Raw genomic sequence first — 20,833 nt, forward strand, 5'->3', positions numbered from 1 at the left:
GTTTATAAACTAATAGAGTTGTTTTCCCCTCACATTGGAGTGAGGAAGAAAAAGCAACTTGTCAATTTAGATAAGTAACTAGTTTGTTTTTTTAAAAAAAAAGTAAACACCCAATTTGACTTGGTTCTTGTGATGAATCATGATACACAGCATTTATGTAGTGCTTACTACAAACCAGACACTTTACCCGTATTATTTTATTTAGCACTCATATAAGGTAGGTCATATTACTATGCCCATATTATGAATGAGTAAACTGAGGCCATAGAGGCTAAGCAATAGATTCATACAGCTGAGTGTGATGAAGTCAGGTTTTGACATAGATAATCTGTCAATGTATTGTGTACAATAAAAACAATGAAGTCAGTTAAGGATGGGGGCACAACACAACCTTTCATTGGTTTGCAGATGCATACCTGCTTTGAAAATGAACACTAACCAAAGAGAGTCTGACTTTATTCCAGAGAGTGATGTAGAATGCCAATTTCTCCTTCTTTCTCTCTCTTTCCCTCTCCCTCTCCTTCTCCTTCCTGCCTCCCACCCCTCCCCTCCCTCCCTTCCCACCCTTCCTTTCTTTCCATCTTGGCTGAACTGTTAGAGAGTGGTAAGAATGCCATTTTCTCTTCCCTCCCTCCCTCCCTCCTTTTCCTTCCTTCCTTCCTTCCTTCCTTCCTTCCTTCCTTCCTTCCTTCCTTCCTTTTTCCCCTGAACTCTTAGAGGCTGACAAACACTCTTTCTTGTCTGTACACTTTGGTTTTCATTCCCAAAGTGAAATAGAACCATTTAAATGACAGTTTGCCTTATTCTTAAAGTTATTTAATTCCACATATTTCTGTTCATTTCCCTAGGAAGTACACCAGGAATAGAAAGAAAAATAAGAAATGTCTGCCCTCAAGGAGTTCACCCTCAGGCAGATGGAGGAGAGAAAGTGTGATATTCAGAACAGGTTGCACGCTGTAAAGACCTGTGTGCTCTCTTGTCTTTGCAACAGGTACCATTTCTGTCAACACGCTGCGCACGCCCTACACTGCTCCTGGCGAGAGTGAGATTCTGGACCTGGATGACGAGTTGTACCTGGGGGGCTTGCCAGAAAATAAGGCCGGCCTCGTCTTCCCCACCGAGGTGTGGACTGCGCTGCTCAACTATGGCTACGTGGGCTGCATAAGAGATTTGTTCATTGACGGCCAGAGCAAGGATATCCGGCAAATGGCTGAAGTTCAAAGTACTGCTGGAGTGAAGCCCTCCTGCTCCCGGGAAACAGCAAAACCGTGCCTTAGCAACCCTTGCAAAAACAGCGGCATGTGCAGGGATGGGTGGAACAGATATGTCTGCGATTGTTCCGGAACAGGCTATCTTGGCAGGTCCTGCGAGAGAGGTAGGGTTCCAAAATCCAAGCTGCCGACTCCCCTGAGCTGAAAAGCGTATTCAGCGTTGACCTCAAACTTTAAATGACCATTGGAACATAACGTATGCTCTGCAGAAGTAAACTCTCTGTAAGCCGTGCAGCCACACCTGATGTGTGTGACTGATGAGTCCTTAATGATTTTCAAAGGGCCTGATTCTGGGAAGACACAGCTTTTTACGTATATTGCAGGGATAAATAAATAGTTGGGTCTTTTGGATCCTCTAGGGTCTGGGCCTAAGATGTATCCAAGACAATCACTGTCTCTTTTGCCCAGTTTTTAATTTCAAGACACCAGAAAGTAAACAAAGGAATGAATTAGACATCCTTTTGGCATCTAGTGCTAATATCTATGTCAAAAATAGCATTCGAAGCAAGCTAAGCTGTGAGTTGCAGCTTCCCTGACGCTATTGCCTGAGCCTGTCATTTCACTTTAGTTGACCTTCTCAAGTTTGAAATTTGAAGAGTAAGGTGACTTTAAACCATCTAAGTTATACCAGCGTTTTCAGAAGCGCACCCTAATTTCAAAGGCACTTACCTTGGCCTAAGACCCAACTGACCCAATTGGTAGAGGTTCCTTTACCAATTTCATATTAAGGCTTAGCGTGTCTGTGGAAACTCTGAATGGGTGCCTCTTTTTCCTTCTCTAGCAGGAGGCAAAGCTACATTTTTTTTTTTTCTTCTCCCATTAGAAGGAGAATAGGGTTAAAGGAAGAGTAAAGTGTGATAGCTGTCACTGCTCATTTGCAGACCAGACAAAAGGAAGAAATAGCAGAACAAATATGTCTAAGTATGTTCTTTCATCTTCCCAAGAGCTTCAGATAAATGTTTTAGTCACTGTACCCATTGTCACTCATTTTCAACAATGGAACAAAAAATCAATATGAAAAAATATTGACGAATTGTTGCATGTCCTCTCATGCTCCAAATAACATTGGTCTCTTAGACATTTAGCCTAAAAGTACCTGCCATTTATTTTTTTAAGCCGTACACATTTAGTCTTTTTGACCCTGCATTCCTGAAATAGTTTAATTTACTTAAGCTAACACTTCCTAGAGAAGTATTTCTTTTCCAGAATCCAAAGTTAAAATGTGATTTTGATTCTTTATCTTAATGAGGAGGTTCATCAGCTTAATCAATATAAAAATCAATAATAATAACCTAATAATCTAATAATGATCTTAAATTACCTACCAAAATACTATCACTGTTCTGGGTTGTACAGTGAGATAGGTCCATAGATAGATAAATATTTTAATCACCTAGATTCATTCATTCTCCTAGTACTTAATTGAAATTCCTGTGAATTAGAGGTTAATTATTTCTGCATAGTTTTGCTTGTAAGGTGTATATTCTCTGCACATTTTCCGTTCTAATTTCAGTTTATTTGTTCGTATAGTATAGTTTTTAGAAATTTCCCAAAGGAGGCAACAACAACAAAGTGACAAAGCTTGCGAGATATATTACAGTTAGGTATAATGTGAGATTAGCAGACCTGTGTGATTTAAGATTGTGTTTTCATTTTAATCACTCAGAGAGCTGTCACTTATTCTGATGCCTCCTGCTTAAGTGAAGCTAGAAAAGGGTATAACTGAACTGTCACACAAATTACAAAGGCCTTCAGTTAAATATGCATGGTGTACCACCCTGTGGCAATATTCCGCTACTACATATGGCAGAAATAATGGAAATTGTAGAGCTTCCTAAACCAGAATGAGGGAGAGAAACTATTTATATATTGCAATAATTAGGAGGAGGGGTGGCAAGCATATGCAGCTTTGCACATGAGTATTTAATAGCAAACTTCATCAGTGGGATTCAACATACATTTTTATCTGACAGGTGGCTGGAAATCTCTGCAGATTTCTTTGAATACAGGTTGGTTGTGTACTGAGGAGAGAAAATAGTCATTTTTGTGAGGTTTTTGTTTCTGGACTACCCAGTGTACTGTGAGAAGTCTTTGCTTTTCAGAATTAATTTTCTTGCTCACATTGTGGCATCTCCTGAGAACAGGGGTTATGTGGGATGCTTGTCATGCTCAATACCACAAAATCTGGCTTCTGTCCAGTTCCCAGCTCTGCCCTAGTTCAGTCAACACAAGATCATGTCCAACCCTCAGGGTTTCCAATTCAAAAGAGAGAGCTTTGACTGTGGTTCTTCTTCACATATACGCTGATCACATAAGGCTGTTGATCACATAAAAGTTGACTGACAACTCTTGAAATTAAAAAAAAAAAGAAAAAGGCATTTATAAAGTTTCTGTTTTACTATTATTGAGCAATAAATGTTAATTTATAAAGAAGCATGTTCAAGTCCTTGGACACTGTAGCATGGGGAACAATGTTGCAATCACATAGAAAATCTTCATTCTTCATTAAGCAGAAGAGTTTATTTAAAAGATCAGAGTGTATGCAGACTTAGGCAAATAAGACAATAGTATTTTGTTTTATGTGCACTGATCCCATAAAGAAAAGTAGTATAGAAATCATGTCCAACTGAATATAAATTGAATTCAGAACCTTCTCTCCTGCTTTATTTTTTAAAACTGAGAATTTGTGGAGACTTGGTCATATAGAAGTCCTTCTTGGTTGTATGTATATGGTATCATTGGAGGTCTACTTTATACTTGTTTGTTAAAACTCCAACAGATGGAGGGACAGATGTCAGAGCAATATAATTTGGCTCCCTGTCTGATTTTCATCGCTGACCACAATATGTGACTGCCTTTCGGCAAAACTGAGCACAGGTGTACACTTTAAACCACAAGAAGGAATAACACAGAAAAGCAAGTTTATCAGACTTAACGACAAGGGGGAAGGAGATGGAGGGGACAAAGTTGAAACTTTTTCTCTCCCGCTGGGAAGTACTGTATTAGAATTAGCCTTTTAAAGAGCTCTTTTGTGTTCTAAGTGATGTTTACTAATGTTTAAAGGATGCTGCCAAATAGCATAACCTTCAAATGTCAGAATGTTGTTTACCATTTATTTGGCAACTCTAGACTACAACCTTTGCATTTTCCATTTCTTGTCTAATTAAACATTAACTCAGAGGCACTCGAGTTTTATTACTTTACTGTTATTTCATTCCTGCAGCTTTTCAGAGAATGTCAAAGGCCAATGATACTGATTTTTTTTTTCTTTAGATTGTATTTCATACAATATTTATGATCCAATGTCAGTCATCTATATTTCTAAAAGGATGTTCCCTCTACTTAATTTTCAATCAAATTAAGCTACATTTCATAGAAGAATATGAGATCATTTAAAAAATGATCGTTGAATAATAGAGACTAGATTTACAGATTAAATAAATAAGAGAAAAATAAAAATATTTTTACCCTTTTCTCTGTATAACACCAAAGTAACTGAACAATTGATAATGGTTTTTAAATTTTTATTCAAATATTTGTTGCTTTATAGATATGGACAATGATTGGCTATAAATTAGGAAGAGAAATGGTAGAGATCAAATTTCTTTAAGATTATACTAGAAGCATTTTTTTTCTAGTATTCACTACAACTTTACAATCATGTTTTAATTATTTTTTGAGCAACTCCTACTAGATTTTCTTTAGGGAAACCTTATTGGAAAAATATGATGTAGATATGTGATATGAGGTAGAACCACCATATTTTAAGGGGATCATATTTTATTTTGTCAGTACTTAGGTCAGTGCTTAGCCACGAGACCCCTGTTTTGGTAAACAGACCCGTCTCCTAGTCTGTCTTTTGTGGCACAATTATGGCTTTCAACGTAGACTTTAAGGGATATTTTGTTCATCTACATTACCAAAATTAGATTCACTTACAATAGACAGAATAAATAATCTCATTAGTGAGTATTTATGTATGCATGATATTCAAATTGAAATATGCTCTTTCATATATCCTCAGTATCAAGTGCAATTATCAATTCAGTCAATTTTATCGAGACTCTACTGTTTGCCTGGCACTTTTTGGTGCACTCGGCTGATGATAGAGCAATGAATAGCAGAGCTCAGCTTCTGCTGTAATGACTGTCACATACTAAAAGGCAAAGACAGATTATACTATACAAACAAATCAGAAATGGTAATTTAAAAAAAGAAATGGTAAGTAGATATAGAATAACTGGAGGGGGGATTAGAAGCAGGATTTGAAGCAGGCGTCTCTGGAGTAACGTTTGACCAGAGACCTGAATGCTGAAGGAACAAGCCATATAAAGATCTAGGGGTGAGATCTTTTGAGACAGAAGGTTCCACAAGTGCAGGTAATTGAATGAGAGATGAAATCAGTGTGGCTGGGGTTTACTAAACAAGGGAGGACGTGCTAAAAGCTGAGGCCAGAGAGATGGGCAGGGGCCGAATCACACACAACCTTATAGGTTAATAAAAGGAATACAGATTTTATTCTAACTGCAGTGGTGGGAATCTGTTGGCGAGGGGTGTGGAGGTGAAGGATGGGGGTAGGTGGGGTGGGTGTGCACAGTTGTAGCAATGAAGTGCTATTGAATCTGATCGACTTCTTTAAAAGTTTAGCCTGGCTGCTGTGTATAGGGAGAAAGAGTGGAAGTAGGGAGACCATTGATGGAGCTATCATCGTGGTCTAGGTGAGACATGAGAGCAGAGTCTAAGGTACTATAGCGGCAAGAACGGATTGATTCAGGAAATGGATTGGAATTAGAGCCTGCAAGACTTGCAGATTTGCAAATAGATTGGATGTGGCAGAGAGGGTAAGAGAGAATGCAGAAAGGTTAAGGTCTGAATAATGGTGTTAAGCCATTTACTGAGATGGAGAACACTGGAGCAGGAGCATGTTGAATTCGTTCATTTTTGGTGTGTGTATCTTATTCAGATTGGAGATGTCAAATAGGCAATGGCTGATGGATGTTTGATGGAGCTCAGGAGAGAAGTCAGGACTGTTAATAAGTATTAGGGGGAGTGAGCATGTGAGTTGACCAAGATCTCTTAAGAGGTAGAGAGAAAAGAGAAGGGCCCTAAGGAGGGAGTTCTGGAACCCTCAGCACTTATCTGTTCTGGATGTGCATTCAGTCCCACGAAGATAGCTAATGATTAAAGTCTGTTAGAAGCAATACTTGATTTTCCTGACTTTCTGAAAGATAATCTTTCAAAACCACAGCTCCAGAATATAGTCTTCGTAATAAGCATGGTTTCATCAGTAAAGTTAATTGCTGTAAATAGGCAAGATAATGAGAATTTCCTAGTTTATTTTAATTTCAGGTAGGTTTTCTTTTATTAAATGGTATTCTGAGTTATCAGAACCCATGAGAAAACAAAATGACTCATACTTGTTTTGCAGGGTTCCACAACCATATGGTGTTTAACATTAAGGGGTGCTATTTCTTAAAGCAGTCAGTTTGAGATCAACAGTTTTGCTATTTGCTTCTCTATGTGTTTAATGCAGCATTAAGAAACTTCTCCATTAAAGCAATCCATTTTCCTTTAGTAGCATACACCCACACAAGCTTCTCAGTCCCACCCCCATCCTTACTCAATGTTACCCAGGTACATAGTTATTGACTTTTTGGTGATAGCTTAATTTTTTCAGAACACCGTGGTGGTGCTTACAGATAATGCTTTAAGTTACCCCTTATCTGCAAATGAACTTTCAAATGAAGTTACAGTCTGTGTCTTTGTAAAAATGAATTACCTTGTTAACCATAATGACTCAGAAGAAGCATTACCTGTTGTTTGGTAATACCAAATTTTCTTCTGTTTTCTTCTGTTTTTGAACATCACCTCTAGAAAAGTGTTGGCCTGAATCCTATATTTAAGTCATATTTTTTTTTTCTTTTTTGACTGTATTAGGGCAGAAATTATGAAAAAGATGATAATAATAACTTTTCTTAGAACCATGGACTTTTTGGGTAAGCAGAGGCCTTAGAGATGCTCTAGTAGCACCGTCTCATTTTGCAGGTGAAGGATGCAGAGCCAAGTTTAATTTCACAGAGCTGATGAGTGGCCTGACCATATATAAACAGGCATGAACAGTTGCTAGTGCTTCAAGCCAGGCTCACGCTATGGCTATACGAAAAAAATATGATGTCTGCTCTTGAGAAGGGATATGCATACATGAACATGGATAATCTGACATGATGAATGCTATAGGTAGAAAGTGCTCTGGGTACAGAAAGGGAAGTGCAGCCACCTCTGCTTCTGGACTTAAGCAGATACTTCACAGAGGAAGTTCTCTTTCCTGTGACTTCTCTTTCTAGTTTACAAAAAAAAAAAATCGCTCATTTCGGAAGAAGATGAGCTGAGTTTGTGTCTTGTGTTCTATATGGAAACCTTTAATAGGTCATGCTTTTCCTTTTCAAAGTATAAATGCACTAAACTGACCAAGAGCTTTTATATCCATTTCCCATCTATAGAAGCAACGGTTCTGAGCTATGATGGGAGTATGTTTATGAAAATCCAGCTCCCGCTGGTGATGCACACGGAGGCTGAGGATGTATCCTTACGGTTTCGGTCCCAACGTGCATATGGCATTCTCATGGCAACCACCTCCAGAGACTCAGCAGACACCCTCCGCCTGGAGCTGGACGCAGGACGTGTGAAACTGACGGTCAATCTAGGTAACAACTCGCCTTCCCCCATTGAACTAACACTTTCCACTTTTTGTTCAGTTTTGCCTGCAAACATGTATCAAGTAGCCTGTTTGCCATGGAAAGTTAAAACACTTAATGGTCTCATCTCCATTATTTAAATTCATTTAGGTTTTGGGGACATCTTTTTATTGTTTCTATTTCGTTAACATAATTTACTGTTTTGTGATTCCTACCACTGAGGGTTCTTAAAAGGGAAGCCATACGTATTAATGAGGTTAATTGAAAGTATAAATTTTCAGGCTTAACGATGCCTCAGACTGAATTTCCTATTTTTATATTGACTGACATTCTGATTGGTTAGAGATGAAATCCTTTCAGATAAAACAAAAATACACCAACTTTTACTTGGATAACATATGCTATAAAACGTCAAATTTCTACTTAGTGATCTAGATCAGCAGTTGCTCTTACTCTACTCCTTGGGCTTCTCCTTTGAATAATTACCTTTGTGGTATTCCATCTTTTCTGTTTGGAAATACTGTGTGGTGATATTTTGCTATCAAACAGCAATACACAACCCTTCAATGCCCAAAGTCTGCGGCCCTCAGCAAACAGCCATGAGAACACTGAAGACACAGACTCTTCTACAGAAAAATAATGCTTTCCTGCTTAATTTGTAGCATTCAGAAAGAGTCACTACAGTAAAACCTCACCAAACTGGATGAAATCTGGGGGAAGACCAGGCTGAATTAAGAAAAAGTCTAAATTGTAAGAAAAAAAAAACTGTAAGCAGTTTTGTTTTCAATTACATTCAAAAACGCAAATTAATAGCTGGAAAAATCTTAAGGAAAGGTCTTACTAGTGGCTGATGTTAATGGGTGGTTAAGAATTATCCATAATTAGCACATTATTTCATGTTAGTTGTGCCATCATTGTATAGTAAATTACTTGAAATCAGTTTTCTTCCCAAACTTGGCCTTTCATAATTTGTTTAATTTTTCTCAGGCGATCTCCGCTCATATCGCATGAAGAATTACAAATATTCTGCCCAATACATTTCAATATTATCATTAACTCCAAATAATAGGAGTACAAATTAATGAGGTTTTACTGTATTTCCTGGAAGTGCTGAGTACACACAATAATGAATAAACAGAGAGAAAAATAAAATTCAAGACTACATAGATTTAGAAAAAGAGTAGTAAAATGTGATGAGGTAAGGCATTTGTGAAAACCCCGCATACATTTTCAAATTATGTTGGGCAGAATAGTAGCTCATAAAATATAAAATTACTTCATTGGTAGTTTATTGCATACAATTGCATTCAATTAATATTAGTTAAATTAAGTTCAATAATAAGACTTTTTTTTAAGATTACTGAAGAACACATAGTACTCTTTTACAGTTCTGTTAGAGTTCCCTCTAGTGACAATGATAGGTTACTACAAGTCAATCAAAATTGCCTAATTGCAGTAAAGGGGCTGTTAGCCCTGGGAGGTGGACACGCTCGCTCATGGGAATTTTCCAACAGCAAAGCATTCTGTGGAAAGAGTTGTGTAGGTGCTGATCCTTGGCTGTTTGCAACCACTTTTCTGATGCGGTTGACGACACATGACAAACTCAGCTATATGGAAACAGAATCTAGGTTTGTATTTTTCATGTTCCCCAAAGGCATTAAATACTACAACCAAAACCAACAAATATCTATCTATATATAAAAAAAACATAAAACATGCCACATGATCCTTTAAAGATAACCCTTATAATCACAGTCTGTGTTATCCAGATTAGACATTCTGTTCTTAGGGAATCTGCTTTTATATAAGAAGAAAGTATAGGAAAAGGAAAATCAATAGCAGTAGTTACCATGACACTTATTACGCAGAGATAACATTGTTAGCTCCTAACAGAGGGGTAGGCGTGTGTGCTCCGAAGAATGACACTACTCCTTAGCCACTAGAGTTTCTAAAGGGAACAGTTGTTTCTTTCTTCCTCCAATTAATACAAGACATGGAATCCAGCTAACACCTGGCTCTTACCTTTTTTGCCCAAGCAAATAATAATTAATAATTATAAATACATTAGGGTGAAATGAAAATAATTTCAACTAGCTCTCCATTTGACCATGACAATTCTATAGGATTCTGTTGGCCTTTGTGGGATAATAGATTTTGGAGGTTCAAGATGTCTGAGCCTAGCTGAGCTTGCACTGTACCCCATTGTGACGGAGCACTTTTAATTATATTGAAAACAATGATTTGTTCTTTCACAGATGGGGAGAAAGCTGCAGCCAGTCTAAGCCAAGCATCTTTGACAGTTAACAATTCTTTATTTCACTTAGATTTGTCACCATGTAGCTTTGTTTGAGTTGGCCATTTTTTAAAAAACCTTCTAATTGTTGTTTCCAATGGTGCAGTTTTATAACAATGAATCTGGGTTCTAGAAGTATGTAAAGAATAAATAATATGGAGTGGCCATATTTGCATGTGTCTGTCCCCGGAAGGGTGGACTGTAATTTTATTGGATGTCTGCAGCTATTACCTTGAAGGATAAATTTTCATTTTTCATCTATTCTTCCCCATCTAGATTGTATCAGGATTAACTGTAATTCCAGTAAGTGCCTATTCAAAATTTTTAAAATGTTATTCCTCCATTATGATGTAGCTAGTCAAGAAAAAAAAGAGAGCCAGAGAAAGGCGTTTATAAAACTCATGAATTCACTTTTGAAGTGTACCAGTCCATCATCTGGGTTGTAAAAATTCATTTTGAAATCTGTCCAGCTGAAGACTTTCCTGCTTCAGTTCCTACCTCTAAGTGGGAAAAGAGGTGACAAATATCTTGTAACAGAAGGTGCAAATGTCTCTGTAGACCTTTGGATAAAGCAAATAGCGTTTGTATTTTGGCAGATCTTGGACTCCAGTAGTTCTCTTCACAACCAAATTAGGAGAAAATACTGTGGGGTCTTATTTCCTTCACTTTCTGTTTTTATCTCTTAACTCAAATATAGAAAAAAAAAATCTTTTCATGTGAAAGTTACTATTAAACCCTTCTAAATTCAACCAAAATTTTATATTGGAAAATGTGTGTTTTTCCAAGGTTTATGTATATACAGAAAATTACTTATCTAAAGAGTTTTTTCTTGCACATTATGACTATTTACATAATGAATTTTTACATCCTAATCATATATCTGCAAAAATAACCAAAAGCCTTCAAATCTGTGATATGCATGCCAAATGATGAGTTAGAAAAGATGCATGGACTGAGTTTTTTGATTTGGACTAGAGAACTTGAAAGGATGTAAGGACTGTGATTTTATTTTGAGTTGTAGCATTATCTGAAGTGTAAACTTATTTTATTTCTTTACGTAAATATTTAGGTTTTTCTTTTCCAGGTTTTGCTGACCACATTAAGGAATCTCATCTAATATACCAAAGTTGTTAGTTATTCAACTAAAATGGTTCTAACAAGCTTCTAATCTTTCACTGTCATAGTCAGTAAAACATTTTTTTTTATATCCTTGGAAAATGCTGAATGTGAGTTGATGAAGTCTACTCCCAAAACCTTTGTCTGTGTTTCCAAATGGCAATAAGTCATCCTCTGAGGAATAAAATGACGGTCTCCAACTTATAAAAACAAGAAGCTTTATCTAATTAAATGCATGCTATTTCAAATACCCGTGCTTCTTACAACTCAGATTTGTCTTAAAATATTTTAATATTCATTTTAAAGCAGAATAAAAGCCAGTCTTTCCAATCATAGCAATAAAAAGGTAACTGAATCATGATTTATGAAAAATTAAATTATTATACTATCATACAGGCATAAAAATCATCTCAAACGGAATACAGTTCCTGAACTAATCTCTCAAAGCTCTAACACAAGTAGAATTTTTCAAGTATACATCATCTCTTCTCAAGCCCCATCTTTACCACACTCTCTGAAAAGCAGCACAGGTTTAGAAGTCTGATACCATGGTCCAGTTTGCTTTCAGCTCTGGAGCATAGGTGCAGACAAAGTGGCAACTCACAGAATCTTTTCCCAAAGCCAGATTTGTGACTCAGTGCAGCTGTAGATGTTCTTGATTCTCCCTGGATCTTAGAAAATCCATGTGAGGAAACTATTTTTCTAGACTTCTGCTTTAATTTTATTTATATTAGGCATACAATAAAGCATGGGTTTTTATTTACAAAATATAACTACATAAGCTCTAGTATTTAATGGAAATTAACCCCATCAAATGTGCTTCTGTGTTCTCAGCTCTATCAATGTTTTTTTAAAATACTTGTTTATAGTCTAATTACTCTTGTTAGCTACTTCTCTTCATTTGGCTTATAATTATAAGACTCTGATATTAAGCATAGTGTTTTCTCTGGATATTTCACAGAATAATACCTTTGAGGACAAAGGTTTTTCCTGGTTAGTGGATTTTTTCCCTTTTTAAGGAGTGTGTGTTATACTTAAATTACTTGAATTAAACCAATGATTGTGAGCTTTCAGTGCACACCTCGGACAGGACTGCAAATGCCTTAACTTGACAGCAGTCACTGGAAAGAACATTCAGTGATCAGGTAATGTTTTCATTTCCTTTGCCTTTGTTTCATTTGGGGAATAGTGGGCAGATGTAGCCAGAACTCCAAGTCCCGTCTAGAATTCATGTTATTACTCAACTTTGAGGATAGGGAGGAATTTACATTTCAAATAATGCAAATCTAACTCACAGTGTTAAATAGGCAGAGATGTCCACCTGGACTGCATTTTGTACCCAATAAAAAATATAAATAAAATACTCGTATCTCAGGATAACTTGTAGTTTAATGAAAGATTGACTTACTACATTTATCCTCTGTAAGCCATAAGTTTGTCTGAAACTGAAATATACATTTACTAAATCACAACCTTCTACCACCACCGTCTAAAAATTATACCATACCTAAGACATCAACTGTGTTTTGAGCTTAATAAGAAATACCTCAATTGATGTCTTTAAGAAAATTTCCACAGGAAGTATACAAACTGTAACATAAAAATTACCTTACATTGAGAATGAATATTAAACTCTAAATTATTAATTTTGAATGGAAATCTTCTCCAATTTCTCTACACTTACTCAGAATTGCTCTGCTGTTTCCTGTAGTCACTCTGTCCTTTCTCATCATCCCTCCACCCTCCCTTCCTCAGTTTACAGGAGATATTACTTGATATGGAAAAGAAAATATGTAAAGCATCAGACTCTCCAATCTTTGCTACTGAAGAATAGGTAGTAAGTGAGGAGGGCAGAAGGTCTAGCTGCATTGCATGTATTCAGACCTCTGGGACTAGGAGATGGCAGATAAGTTTCTTTTTCAGCCCTTCTTGTGTCAGTAGTTTAGAGGCAGGAATGGAATCTTCCATGCACAGGCCAGGGGAAAGCCTTTTGTTAAGCTCCTTTTGAGAAAGGGCTGATTTGAATTCCAGGGACCATCTCTGTCAGATTCTTTGTTGCCACCTTTCCCCCCTGCCCCATAGGAAAAGCTGTCAAGAATCTTTAAATGGAAGGAGAGAGGCTGTTTTTATTTAAAATCAAAAGCTTATTTTTATGTGTGGAAAGGGTATTTTTTAAAAAGAACTGTCTCTGTGAATAGCGGTCATGTCAGTGTCAAAATGTATGCTTTGATCTCTCCGATTACAAGTGGAATGTCTCTGCACACAATCCCAGACCAATCTCAGTTCATTGATGTCCATTAGCTTATTTCATTGCTAAAATATGTTTGTTATCTGCAGCTTGGTATTAGATTAGGTCAGTATTTGCAGATTCACAGGTGCGAAGGTGAACACAGAGGTGTTATTATATGGCCCTCCATCCTCCTCTGTCCAGGGTAATCAGATTATTCTTGCCTCCTCAGTCAACTCCAATATGGAGAACCATAGTCTACCATCATAAAATCATTTTACATGGGAGTTGCTAAAAGAACCAGCATCTTTTAATGCTGATAAATGTCTTCCCTGGACAGTGAAGGGTATTTCAATAAAGGTAGATGGAAAAGGACTGTCTAGTCACGTTCTTTTGACATAAAAATCAATTATTTGAATTAATGAAAAAAAGACAAATTATAGATGATTTTACAAAAAATAATTATTATAGAGATATGTACAAATACCAACTAATCATTAACAAGTTATTACCAAAAGAGGTCAAGTCAGAGTGAATAGGACTTTGTGACTGAGACATGAATTGTTTGCATCAGGAAGTAAGTGTATGAGAGTCTCTTGCCTAGTCCATAGTATTGATTGACTTAAGACTTTTAAAAACTATAAAGAACACAAAAGAAATTTTCTACCCTTTGTGAAATTTTCTCAAATGCATTATTAGTAGGGCCTGTAGTAAGTACCATTAGAAAGGCCATTGGTCTTATTCTGCATTCTCTTTGTCTGCCAGAGTATGTAGCCTGAGATAGGGTGACCAAGACAGTCTCAATTTCAAATTTGCTGCCCAGTAATTCCCAACAGTACATCCAAAGTCATTAGGCTATATGTTTCTATGTAATTTTTTTCTGATAATTTGGCATCGTGGTAGTGTATTGCTTGCTTCAATAGTCCCATTTTTTTTTTCTTTCTCTCTTGTTCTAGTAACCTTACAAATTGTTAGTATTATAATCTGAAGGTTTAAATACATTGAAAATTTGAAAACTAAACTTGCTCCTATCAACTATAGGTGAGTCCTAATTGTCATATAAGTAACTACTTTAAAGATGTAGTGGATGCAAGGAGGCTTTTGTGATTTTCTTTTTATTAGTGTTTTCTTTCCTTTTTTTTTTTTTTTGTCTTTTCAAGTCAATGACATAATTACGGAATAGCCTTCTTGCCCACGGGAAAGTTTGGGGTCGCCTCTGCATTCATGTAAAAAGTGGCTTTTAATAAACCCATGTTGTTTATTTGATTATCTGTGTTTCTTTAATCCTTACACATGTCTCTTCTCCTGCCCACCTGCTCTTCCTTCCTACCAAGATTTACTCCTGTTACTTCTCCATTTCCAATGTTGTTTACTCCTGTTCTCATTCCTCTTGTTTTCTTACAAGAATAAAAACTCTCTGGGTTGAAAAAAAATATTTTAGTAGGCAGAGCTTCCAACTATTTTTGGCTTCTTACAGAAAATGGTTTATTTAAGACACAGAGACAACAAAATTGGAGATGACATTAATGTGGACAAAGTGTCAAGGGTTGAAGTTCAGCTCCTTTTATTTGTAGTTCATTGTCTAAGGATTGGAGAGAAAGGGAATCTAAGGCCAAGTACTTAACCTCACTTTTGATTTGGAGATAGTGAAGAAATGCTCTGAGTAATATGTTATTGGAAAATGTACTATGATGGATGTCTGGAGTGGATAATAAGACCTTTGTATTATCATTTTATTACCAGAATGAAAAGATCAACTGGATATTAGTTATCACCAATTTTTTTATGTAGATAAAAATGGAAAGCAATAAAAGAATGCAAAATGTCAACCAGTGGCACTTAAGCCATATTAGATTGCTTTGATCAGGCTGCCACTTGGCAGGCTACTTAAAAAGATATGAGGAAATTTCTGGAGGCTGGCTGTTGTTAACATGAAACAAATATTCAGTTCAGAGCAGCTGCCTGGTGCCTGAAGAGCAGAGAACTGCAAAAAGGAGCTTCTGACTCTGCCTCCACACAACCATCCCTTGATTTCTAGAGTTCTGTCAATCATTGCCTCTCAGTGACTGGTGCTGTCCATCCACCTAGGATAGGAACTGCTCAAGGAATGAAGGAAGATGAATATATACATGCAGAAAAGAGGAGTTTTGTTTGTTTTCTGCTGTTGTCATTTTTTAAAGTTTAAAGTATATATGAAGGAAAGGAAAAAGAGACAGTTTATGAAGAGGCAGTATTTTTAACAAAAATCTAAAAGAAATTACATATAAAATATAGAGACCATAGATTTCTGATGAAAAACAAATAGCCAAAACAGGCAAAGGGAATTGGCACATGACAGTGAGTCTTTAAAAAAATACCAGAATTGGAATAAAATTTAAGGAGAGCCCATTTGGATTTTCCGTATCTAAAATTTATGAGAATTATAAAGAAGAGTACACATTTAATGACTACATAGATTGTGCAAAATTGTAGTGTGTGGGCTTGATAAGTAGAAGAGTTGGGTCTATTTTAGTGAACAATTTATTGGTTTATTGCTTATATGCAAATATAAAATGCTGCAGTGTTTTAAAAGATTGCTCTTTTGTGCAGGTTAAGAATTCATCTTGAAATCACGCTCAATTATTAATTTATTCAGTAAAGCATTTTCTTATTACTATTGCAAAAGGGTGTGCTCAAAGTAATACAAAATTCCAGATTGGCATTGGCCAAATTCATCAAATTCTCTTTCATTGTTGAAAGTTAGTATTATAACAATGGCCAAGGTAGAAATTGTCAGAAAAACCTATAAAGTTTCAGAAGAAACATTCTGAATTTGATATCCCCTTGGCTTCTGTGAAAAGGAAATTTTCTTTTATACCACAAAATGTCACAAATTGTGAGACCACAACCTGTTGGTTGGAGGTTTTTATTGTGTTATTAAAGAGAGCTGGTTTCTAAACATTTGCCATTTCCTTCATAGCTTAGAGTTTCTTTTTGTTTTTGTTTTTTCTTTGGTAGGTAGGTAGCATTTTAGCATGCTATCATTGATCCAGAAAATAGAAGGTAAAAATATGAATTAGACATTAGACATTCCTAGCCATTATTAAGATTTTTTTTTTTTTACATTTAGTCAATCTCATTGTAAGATGTATGATTAGAATTTCATTCATTTTAAAGAAAACAATAATTTCTTTTTTGTATTTGGAGCATTTTGTCTTTTTACTGATGTGTCTTTAATGATTCAGGTTCATACAGAGTTAATCCTAAAGGATCAGAAAGACTAAAAAGTACTCAAGAACTTCTGTTTAAAATAGCCTCTAATCCTTTGGACAGCCTTAATGTTCAATGATGATCTAAGGTGCCATGTCAAATAACTGGTTTTACTAGTGTAGACAAATATAGATTAGAATTTTTTCAAGAATGTTTGCATTCCTAATTTTCGTCAAAAGAAAGCCACTAACAATTTACACCTTGTCAATTGCTTACCTGTCAGAGAACATGAAAACAAATGCTATGATTGTGGATTTCAATTCCTCATGTAGTTGCTAGACAGCAATTATGCATCTGCTACCTTCTAAAGTGGATGCATAATTTAAAAGATGCTTTGTCCACTTAACCACAAGTCAGACATGATTAATATAAGCCTTCTAGCTGAGCTTCCATTTAGCTTCCTCTCTTTACTGACTTGCTTCTGCTTGATTGTAGCTTCTACTTTTTCATGTCTTCTGCTTACTCATGGTGTCTCCTCCCTCATGGTTACTGTTCACTGCCTCTTCCTGGGCATGTCTTTTGACTTTTTGCTGCTCCTTCAGCTGTTGACTCAATGTATGCTATGTTTTCAAACTCCCCTAGAAAGAGAATCTAGTATATTCATTACGTATACCTGTCCTGTTGAGCAGAGATTTCAGATTATGTCACCTCACAAGACCCTGACCAGATTTTAGCTTTGGGGGCAGATGCCCCTGGCGATCCAGTCAGCTGTCCTCAGAGCAGGACAGTATCCTCGCCTCCAAGGGGACGTAGGAGCAGTGGGCTTTCCCCACAAACATCTCTTCTCCAGGCTGTCTGATTAAAAATGTTTTGACTTTAACTGTGAAATACCCTTGGGGATTACAATTTCTTCAGCACATTACTGGCAAACATATGGTACGTAAGTCAAGTGGGCAAGCCTCTTTAAATCAGGGGGGAAATGCATGGGACCCTCAAAAACCTTGGAGATTGAAATATTCAGTGTGCTCAGGCCTCTTATCCATTTCTTTCACTTGTTACCAATGGGAGCAAAGAGCAAGATGGATAGGAAGTGTATCATGAAAGCAGTTTCCCCAAAGGTAAAGTAAGAAATTCTAAGAGTATTTCGGTTACTATTACTTTTTTTGTACTTAATATTGGATTGTTTGTTGTCATTTGTTCTTTGAATGCATCTTTCATACAGTTGTGAGAATTCTTCACCCTCCCACCTTCCCAGGAGGTCAGACTAAATATAGGCTTGAAATATTTTATGCATAGTGCTATTGAAATAAATGTGTAATACGTGTATCTTTAAAAATATAGGGACATGGTGTGCAAATGTTTTGCAACAGGTTCTTTTACAACTGTAAACATTAGGTCCAGTATGTGACTATAACATGCAGTATTTTAAAATCTGATCTATTGCTTATTTCAGGTTTTATACTGAAGTGATATAAAGCAGGTCCAGGTCACTGAGCCAGTTGAAGAAAGGTAAAATAGGGAGAAAACATTTATGTACAAAAATAAGTTCTATGATGATTCATCAGTGACCTCAGAGCAATCAAATGAAAACTGATTGGAAGCATGTGTGAGCAAGACCTTGAGAAACAAACCAGATTGGAATAACCATAAATGAAGAGATACTTCTAGATGTGTTGGTATAAGTTACCATCATTGACACTAACCCACTAAAGTGAAAGCCTAACTAACATAATCGCACCATAGCAAGACTGACCAGGAACAAGCACACAGATATAACATTACTTCTAGCAGTTGGTTGACCAGGTCCAGGGACCCTCCAAACACTCTCTCCTGAGATTAACCAAATTAATCTTGTGTAAGATTTAATTGCTGAGAGCCATTGCTATAGTTGGGCAAGCACCAATCTTAGAATACCTCCTGTTTAGTAAGGCAAGTCATTCATTTCAGAAGACTTTGATCCAAAAACAACTTCAAACAAAGGAGTAATCCCAATATTTTTCCAGTTGCTAAAATAAATAGTCAAATAGAATCATAGCCCTCAAGTTAGTGACTATAAGTAAGCCTGATAAATAAGCTGATTATGATAAAAGAAAAAATTAAGTTAGCACTATTTGTTATTGCAATAATAAAATCCAAAATAATTTAGTAAATCATTGTATCAATGCTTTGAAAAAAAAATTTATATTATCATTCTAATTTTTACATGATGAATGAATGAATTATCATGTATTATTTGTCCATAGCCTCCTTTGGGCAATCACTGAGGAAAAAAAAGAAAAAAGATCAAAACAAATGAGATGCTACAGTTCAAAAATTCTAAAGACAAACTATTCCTTATCATATGCCTCAGAATGCATTTTCTTAAAAAAAAAAAAAGTTGGTCGTAATGTTTACAATAAATACTGAAAGCTAGATTTTTAAACACTGATATGACTTACTTGTGAAATGAAAAGAAGGGGACAAATAAACTTAACAAAGCCAGAAACTTACTTTTTTTTTTTCTAATATGCTTCTTACTTTGGGAGAAGGTTTTTACAAGAATACCCCCCAAAATATTGAAGGACTCGTATTTAATGATATTCAAATGCATTTATAGTAACACACGGGTAAAGCCATTGTTCCTTGAATTTTACAGAACTGTACATTCTTCTTGGTCTTCTCATTAAAATGAATTCTGTAGCTATTACAATGTGTTTGGATGATAAATCATATATTTAATTTAAAAATCTTTGCATTTGTGACTATAATCCATGGCTTTGTTTATGGAATGTCAAATTGAATATTTGTAAATTTCCAAATGCTCAGTATCTGTATACTTTTTCATTTTTTTCGTTCAGATAGCTTGGCATTGTGTAGGTATTACGTAAGACATGTTTAAGTAAGTGTCAATATAAACCAATATAATCCTTTTCATGTTACACCAACGTTGAGTATATTTTCAGGTTAAAATGCTTTATTAAAATCGCATTAAGTATTTAGTACTTAATTTTATACATGCAAGCCTATCCTATTATGTGATAAGCATTTCTTGGAAATGACCTTTTTTCCTTAAAATAAAGTCACAGTCCAAATTTTTCCTTTCATTATAATAAGTTTATTTTATTATGCTTCTTCCCAAACCAGCCATTTGAGCTAGATTAGATTTAAAGAAACCTCTTTTGAAACATTCTTTTAGCAATATATTTATATAATTTGTGTTCATTTTTACTGTGTTGTAAATATAATTATATTCTTAAAAGGTAATTATATTTCTGAAAATGTACATTTTTTTACATCAAAATGAATTGCATCAGAGATATTTATCCTGATCTGTCATAAATGGGTACAATCAATATCAAAGCTATATGTAAAGGCTAAATGTTTCTTAGTAGATCATTTGAACCTTGTTTATTCACTTGCCTAGAGCTATGATATGTAGCCAGAAATGAAACAGGAGGTGAGGCAGCTATATATAGTGAATTTTATTTTGTAGATGATGGAAAAGGGTTAGTATGAGTTAGGAAAATGGCAGAGGAGTCTTTGTGGGGTATTTCCAGCAGCTCTCCAAGGTCAGAGCCTTTTGCAGATAAGATCTGTGTTTTCTTATAATTAAATACTCATTAAGCCTTGAATCCTCCAATTCCTAAGCCAACTATTCTCTTTGCATTTGGAAATTACTGACTGCCAGCCTTGGGTAATTTTGCTCTCCTAGGCTCCACACATCATTAAATTAATTTTCAATGGATGTAAACAATGAAGCTGTCTAAATAATTAGCCAGATAACTGAGTTACCCAAGTTCTCCAGTTATTTGACTTATCAGATTTCATGCTGCCAAATATGAAAACAGAGGGATGAAACTTTATTATTGACACTTCTTAGTGAAAATAGGCATTAAAAGTTAATGGAGTTACTTTTCATTAACTATTTGACTTAATTCAATATCAAGAAGTATTTCATCTGCCATAAAAAAAAACCTCACAAAATCTAATCAGATACACCCATTCAATAAATAATTAGTGAATGGCTTTTAGGTTCAAGGCACTGAATGATAGGACATAGGAT

General features: G+C 35.7%; 1 protein-coding gene across 22 annotated transcripts in view; it reads left to right on the forward strand.

The window, feature by feature from the left end:
* NRXN1 (neurexin 1) overlaps positions 1–20,833 on the forward strand; it is a 1,113,486-nt gene that overhangs the window by 511,345 nt on the left and 581,308 nt on the right. For 16 of the 22 annotated variants that reach the window (XM_082357957.1, XM_082357959.1, XM_082357962.1 and 13 more), the window contains 3 exons: positions 992–1,375; positions 7,772–7,975; positions 10,536–10,562. In XM_082357957.1, coding sequence (XP_082214083.1) covers positions 992–1,375; positions 7,772–7,975; positions 10,536–10,562 — 615 coding nt within the window. The remainder of the gene's footprint in view (positions 1–991; positions 1,376–7,771; positions 7,976–10,535; positions 10,563–20,833) is intronic. The other 6 variants (XM_082357964.1, XM_082357963.1, XM_082357967.1 and 3 more) reach the window with 1 other exon arrangement.

Source organism: Balaenoptera borealis (genome assembly GCF_965194805.1).
Source record: "Balaenoptera borealis genome assembly, chromosome: 15".
NCBI classification, from domain to species: Eukaryota; Metazoa; Chordata; class Mammalia; order Artiodactyla; family Balaenopteridae; genus Balaenoptera; species Balaenoptera borealis.